At 42.9% G+C, this 6,953-nt stretch overlaps 1 protein-coding gene across 1 annotated transcript; it reads right to left on the bottom strand.

Moving 5' to 3' along the window:
• Positions 1–1,139: 1,139 nt before the first annotated feature.
• LOC145452916 (inactive peptidyl-prolyl cis-trans isomerase FKBP6-like) lies at positions 1,140–2,661 on the bottom strand. Its single transcript, XM_080331049.1, has one exon. It carries the CDS (start codon positions 2,610–2,612, stop codon positions 1,461–1,463), a length of 1,152 nt encoding a protein of 383 aa, XP_080187175.1. The 5' UTR covers positions 2,613–2,661; the 3' UTR covers positions 1,140–1,460.
• Between the last annotated feature and the right edge of the window lie 4,292 nt (positions 2,662–6,953).

Below are 6,953 nucleotides of genomic sequence, written 5' to 3'. Positions count from 1 at the left end.
GTCCGCATTCAAGTCGAAATACAAGCAATTTCTTCTAAATCAACACTAGCCAGTCTTCAGGATTACCGGACCACGACCTAACATCGACCTCGCCCTCCGCCACATGCCACCCCATTTTGTCGCTTGCGTCTTATATTTCTCTACATTACTTTTCATTCAGTGTGCATGCCTCTTATTTACTTCGCCTAGGCTAAGGTGGGTGTCTGATCTTAATGGCTACTCCAAGTTGTTTCGACACCCTCCTATCTTTTCATTGTATCGCAGTCTTGTGATGTTTTGAAACGATGAAAATATTAATAAACCTGACTGACTGACTGACTGACTAATAGTCGTTTCATGTCCTCCCTTATTTCTTTCCACTCCGTGTGCGTGCCTTTTATTTACATAAATCGCCTATGTCAGGTGGGTGTCTGATTTCAAGGCTACTTCAAGTCGTTTCGGTACGTTCCAGACATTTCATTGCATCGCAGCCTTGTGGTGTTTTGAAATCATGAAATGAACTGATATTTATACCTAACGAAGTCACAATCAGCCCATACTCTATTCATTTTAGCTAAGTGGTACCTGAGTATTGTAATTCACAAAATTTTCTGTTGCTACTGAAGTATGGGAAACAGTTTAGCATGGCTGGATTATCTCACGTTTGCGTTCACACAGAACCTTTCAAAAAGGTTCGCGTTCACACGAACCTGAACCTTTCACAGGTTCACACCATCCCAAGTAGAAACTCTCTGCGGGCCGGTCAAATCCCTTCGCGAGCGGGATCCGACCAGTCCCCGCATTAGCCTGTAACACAACTGCTGGCCGCTGGGCCTAATCGTCACGATAGACGTGTTATTCGCCACCACTGCGTTATGTCGAATTGTCTACCCAGTACTTCTATTAACTATAATACATTGGATAGTGAGACGGTCCTTCAGCGTCTTCCGCATGCGCTCAGTGTACAGCATCATGATTGGGGGCTCAAGTCTTACACGGAACGCCCATCCTGCGCGACCGTGTCTATTAACCTGGCTTGGGGCCAGCAGTGGTTTGCTCGCCAGGATGTGGGTTCTGGCGGACAGCTAGAAGCAATCGGATCAGTTGTGTAACTAATGAAGCTACAGGGCTGCCATGTAGAAAGGGTGTCTAACTGGCTATCTCTAGTAAGTGAATTTATTTGCGAAAAGACCCCAAGAAAATGTGCTGTAAAAATGAATACAAAAAGAAACTTGCTTACGACCGAAACATGATATACCTAATGAAATCGAAAGCAGCATGGTCTGCAGCGGAACAATTCATTGTAATCAGTCCAACACGATGATGTTGATTTCGACACCATGCACATTTGAAAATAGAGGATTGCGATGCGATGCAACAGTAGCAATGTCTCACGACGACGCTAAAACTTGGAACGGAAAAACTGTTATCCAACGAAACTGTGGTGTTGTTATGCACTTATGTTCAACGCGTTAATGCGCTTAACCACGGAACATGTTTCTGCACATATTAATCTCCGCTTTGCGAGCTGTTTCTTCCGTGGAATCGATCAACTTCAATTCCTTTCTGACATCGCCAGAACCTGGCTGGACTTGTCGGGCGCGCAGCATGTATCTGCGAGCCATACCGAAGTTACCCATGTGCCTCAACGACTTGCCAGCGACATAAAGCGCTTTCGCGTTATCGGGCGAGTTCTCCAGTACACGTCTAGCAGCGTCAAGCGCTTTACCGTAGTTACCCAACTTCAGCGCACAGAGAGACATGTTTTGATACGCCTTTTCCACAACCCGGAACATTTCCTTTTCTTCGTCATCATTCTTGAGATGCACTGATTCCAAAACATTGATGCACCGCATGAACTTTCTCTGCGCTTTCAAATAGCTGCCTTGATTGAATAATTCGTTCCCCTCCATCCTTTCTGCTTTAGCGGCAATGACAACTTTGCTAAAGGTGGGTCTGCTTGAAGATTCCTCTTCGTTAACACACTCCTCCAAAACGGAGGGTTCGGAAAAGTTTAGCAGCTCCACTTCAAACAAAACTTGCGCATTTGGGGGGATTCGAGGAGCGCAACCTAACGCCCCATAAGCGTACCCGGGCTCAATCATGAATCTTGACTTCTCGCGTTTACGCATTGTTGCCACAGCCAAGTCCAGCCCTGGAATTACATCACCGTGACCGAGAGTTATGTGGACGGGCTTACCTTGCAGATAACTTGAATCGAACGGTTCACTCATATCCTCCAAAAAACCATGGTAATGCAACGCGACTTTGGATCCTGCAGGTACAATGCACTCCACGCCTTCGCTCAGTATTATTTTCCTCACGCTACCGCATGGAGTTACATCATTCATCTTCAATCGCAACCGCTCAAATGTTGGCAACGATGAGTCATCGCTATCGTTATCCGAAGCCAAGTCTTCAAAAACACTGGAACATTTCATCATATCGGGAGTATCGAAGTATGCGTCTCCAACCAATAAACCACCGAAGTTGTCTGTTAATTCCTCAGTGTAAAATTCCATCTCGGCGCCGTCAGCGTGGCTAAGCTTCGACATATCAATCCCATGCTTCAGCTGCCTTGTTGGGCCAAAAATGCCATACTTAGGCACGCTATCCTTTACTTTTGCAGACATAACTACAACCAGGGTACTGTAGATCTAGTAAGAGCAGTCACTCAATGTCGAACAGTGCACTTTATCAAAACAAAGCTGCAGGTTACCAAGACACGAACTAACACGAATCAAAGCACGCTTCGAAATTAGCCGGACTACGATTGTATCGTCACAACCGATCTACAGCTGATTTGGAATGGTATCAATCAGGCTTTACGTACAATTAAATTTCATTGCGTGCTGGCGGCGTGCACCCTGAACTGCTGTGCCCAGTTCTCGTTGATCATTTAAACATGCCTGCACCTGCACAGTGTACAACTGTACATGCGATAAGCCTATCAATAAGAACATAAAACTAATTTCTAGCCTCATATTTCCCAGTCATATCCAACATAGAGATGCTAGCAAAAGAAAGAGCAGCCGGCTAGCGCAACTCGCCGCATAGAAGCTGCACTTTTGCACAACGTAATTTCGTGAAGTGAGACGCAGTACTCTACCGCCCCTGCGACAGCAAAAAGTAGCCATGTATCGTGTTGTATTGGCTTCTCTGATGTCTGACTGCCTCGGCTAGGGGAGTTTATTCCGATCGGTTGCAGGTGTGCTTTTAATAAATTCTCTGCAGCAGTTGTTGTATCGTGGATCATCGTGGCGTTACTTCAATTTCGACGATAATTTGACAACGAATGGGACGGTGCCAGTATGCTGAACAGAACATGGGTGGAATGCGACTGCGGCAAAGCCATGGATGTAGCCTCAGTGGTCCATTTCGACCCTGCGGCACCCGATCAAGGGATGAACAGTTCGCGGCATGGCCACAGGGCGCAAATTTTTCGAAGGATACGCGGTTTCGATGACGTCACAAAATGCTGACTTCATAATATGGCAAATAGTAAATAAATGCCGAATATCTACTATTAGAGCGATTTAGGGTTTGATATCGTCAATTGCTTAGTATAAGGTTTGATTTTTTTTAATTTAGTAGGATCCATTTATTAACAGTCCACTTTATGCATCTTTCATAGACAACTTCGCGGAATCATGTTCAGAATATTCTTTCAAACCGAAATTGCCGACTTTCCGTGTTTCAAACCAATCGGAAACTGCCGTAACTCGGACTGAAAGTCACAATATTAGCAGGCTTTTTTACATAAAAACAGAATGTGCATTGTGGCATGTGCATGGCATCTCTTCTTACCACAGTGCATGGATTGGATGTATGCGTGCGTACTCTCAGTGGGCGATTATTTTAGTTAGTTATGGCGAAGATTTCGCTTGTATAGACTGAGCTATATAAACTTGTGATGGATTGGCAAGTGATGTTAAAACTGAGTCTGAGTATACTCAGATGTCGACTGTAGGCCTACTTATACTTGCAAAAGTAATGTTGAAATGCGTACGCGTTTCAGCCGTTCAGGCGTTGATCCGCTCCACCCCACATCCAGAGGTGGTCAGTAACGAAGTACTTCTACTTTTTCGAAGTACTCAAGTAGTTTTCCTCTACTTCTGGTACTTACTCAAGTAGATAGAATTTTCGCTACTTCTACTTCGTGATATTTTGTGGTCTACTTACTTACTTCTCGCTATTTTCAGTTTGTCAAGTAGAAGTAGTGTAACTCTCCAATTAGAAAGAGATTCTGGGGCTGTTTTCATATAGTTCTAACTTTCAGTTTTAAGAAAATTTAGGTCAAACACAGAATTTCCGCCGCGCTTCACACAAAGTATAGATATGGAGTTACAAATATGTTTTCACGAAAGTGAATATTATTTAGGTAGAAGGTTATGTGGCCCCTGTCGCACCGCATTGTCGTCAATATGACATATTTCATCACAGTAAATATCGCCCATCATAACGTTTGAAACTACCGTTTCGTAATTTAGCATTTACCCATCACATCTTATTCTAGCAGCCCATGGCGTGTCATAATCTTGAAAAGCGGGCTCTGACTTTTTTTAGCGTTAGACCTGTTTTAGCAGACCACCGTTAAAATTGTCTCGACAAAAGACATGAAATACATTTCCGCTTTTCTGAACTAGTATTGGTATTTCACGTTCCATTCGCAGTATCATTATTTAGAGTTCTGATTAGTTTCGGTTCTTTTGTCAGGAGAACATGCATATTGAAGTATAAAAGCAAGTGTAGTAATGCCTTTAATTTTCGGAAATAAAGCTACACAATATGGCATTTTACGATCTACCATATTTCTTAGTAACGTTTACTAACCGCGCAAATGTTTACACCGAATCCGATACAACTTCTCCGTATTGTTCTTCGACTAAACTACGGGCCTTATAATATGGGGGAGGGCGCCATATCATGATATTTTCTAAAACGAGCTGTTCGCATTTCCAGATCAATACTATCATTTTCATCCCATGATGCGGACGAATGATTATGCTGTCAACAATTGGATACCTCCTGGCATGCATCAATATGAATCAAGCTCTGCAACTTTCGAATATCTCAATTTGCAGCTTTTGACAATCCATGCGAACGAATGACGATCGTTTTCACAACTACTTACTTACTTGAGTAGATTTAAAGTCAGTCAATGCTACTTCTACTTCAAGTAGTTACAAGTTGCTAATGGAAGAAGTACTTCTACTCGTACTTGAGTAGATTTTTTCGTCGCTACTTCTACTTAAGTAGCTTTCTTGACTACTTTGACCACCTCTGCCCACATCAGTTGCGGAACCCCTATCACAGTGCTTTTCAACCTTTTTGAGCTCCATTCGCACTTCGTAAAATTAATTTCATTCGCACAAACTAACCGAAAATTGTTATACTAAAAGAAGACGAAGATGGCGTGCTATGACACGCTGTCTAAGTCAAAGACTACGTCGCGTTCCCCATAGGGTCCGCAACAGAGACTCGGCGAATACGTTTTGGCCTGCACTTTATTGTAGAACAGAAAATATCAACGGACTAAGGATAAAACGTCGGATATAATAAACAGCGCTGGTGGTACAGCGTCATGCAGCTGTCGACCGTCAAATAAAAAGGCGGTATGCATCTAACGAAGGTCTTCTTTAAATAGCCAGAATCCAGACAGAGTCGTGAACACTGATCAACAATGATTGTAATTGATGATCCGACGTCCAGAGGGTATGTCACACCACACAGCACACCAATCCGCCATAATACTTTACCAACATTTTGTTCCGATGTGCAACAAATTGGCTACTATTCCAGCTTGAGCTATCAAGTGCCTCATTAAAAAGGCAACTTTTTTACTCTCGTTTTGATTTCAACTATATTTCACTAAAACCCTTCTCGGCCAAACAAGTTGTTGGGTTTTGTACAAGAACGTCTAATAGTGCTTGGATGGCCAGGTCTTAAAATCTGTTCTGCACTCCTATCCAAAATACAGCGCATTTTTCGCGAGTGAAAAATGCTTGCTGGCAGAATAAGTCATTTTTGAGAGCTGACACAAAGGTCCCGGAGCTCCAGTTTGTCGAAAGGGTGAAAATAAACATGTTTGTATTGAGGCTTTATGTCTTGGAAAATAAGGTCCAACACGATCAAGGAGAGTAGGTACATTATGGAGATAGCTACCTTATGATACGTTGCTCCAACTTATGTTATGCTTTCTTTCTTTCTCTATTTCCCATTTTCTGTCTCGCGAGTATATGAGAGGAGCAAATAAAGTTACGATGCTGTGTGTTCGGCTCTTTAGCTCAATATAACTTGAAAATTCATAACAATTTAGTAACCATAGCTTTTTAGAGTGTCTGATCTTTTTAGGGTGTCTGATCTTAATGGCTACTCCAAGTTGTTTCGACACCCTCCTATCTTTTCATTGTATCGCAGTCTTGTGATGTTTTGAAACGATGAAAATATTAATAAACCTGACTGACTGACTGACTGACTGACTAATAGTCGTTTCATGTCCTCCCTTATTTCTTTCCACTCCGTGTGCGTGCCTTTTATTTACATAAATCGCCTATGTCAGGTGGGTGTCTGATTTCAAGGCTACTTCAAGTCGTTTCGGTACGTTCCAGACATTTCATTGCATCGCAGCCTTGTGGTGTTTTGAAATCATGAAATGAACTGATATTTATACCTAACGAAGTCACAATCAGCCCATACTCTATTCATTTTAGCTAAGTGGTACCTGAGTATTGTAATTCACAAAATTTTCTGTTGCTACTGAAGTATGGGAAACAGTTTAGCATGGCTGGATTATCTCACGTTTGCGTTCACACAGAACCTTTCAAAAAGGTTCGCGTTCACACGAACCTGAACCTTTCACAGGTTCACACCATCCCAAGTAGAAACTCTCTGCGGGCCGGTCAAATCCCTTCGCGAGCGGGATCCGACCAGTCCCCGCATTAGCCTGTAACACAACTGCTGGCCGCTGGGCC

Source organism: Botryllus schlosseri, chromosome 12, assembly GCF_051294905.1.
Source record: "Botryllus schlosseri isolate E-star chromosome 12, Bs_hap1, whole genome shotgun sequence".
In the NCBI taxonomy this organism is placed as follows: Eukaryota; Metazoa; Chordata; class Ascidiacea; order Stolidobranchia; family Styelidae; genus Botryllus; species Botryllus schlosseri.
Note: the sequence above shows the minus strand (reverse complement) of the source record. Positions and strands in the feature narration are given on the sequence as shown.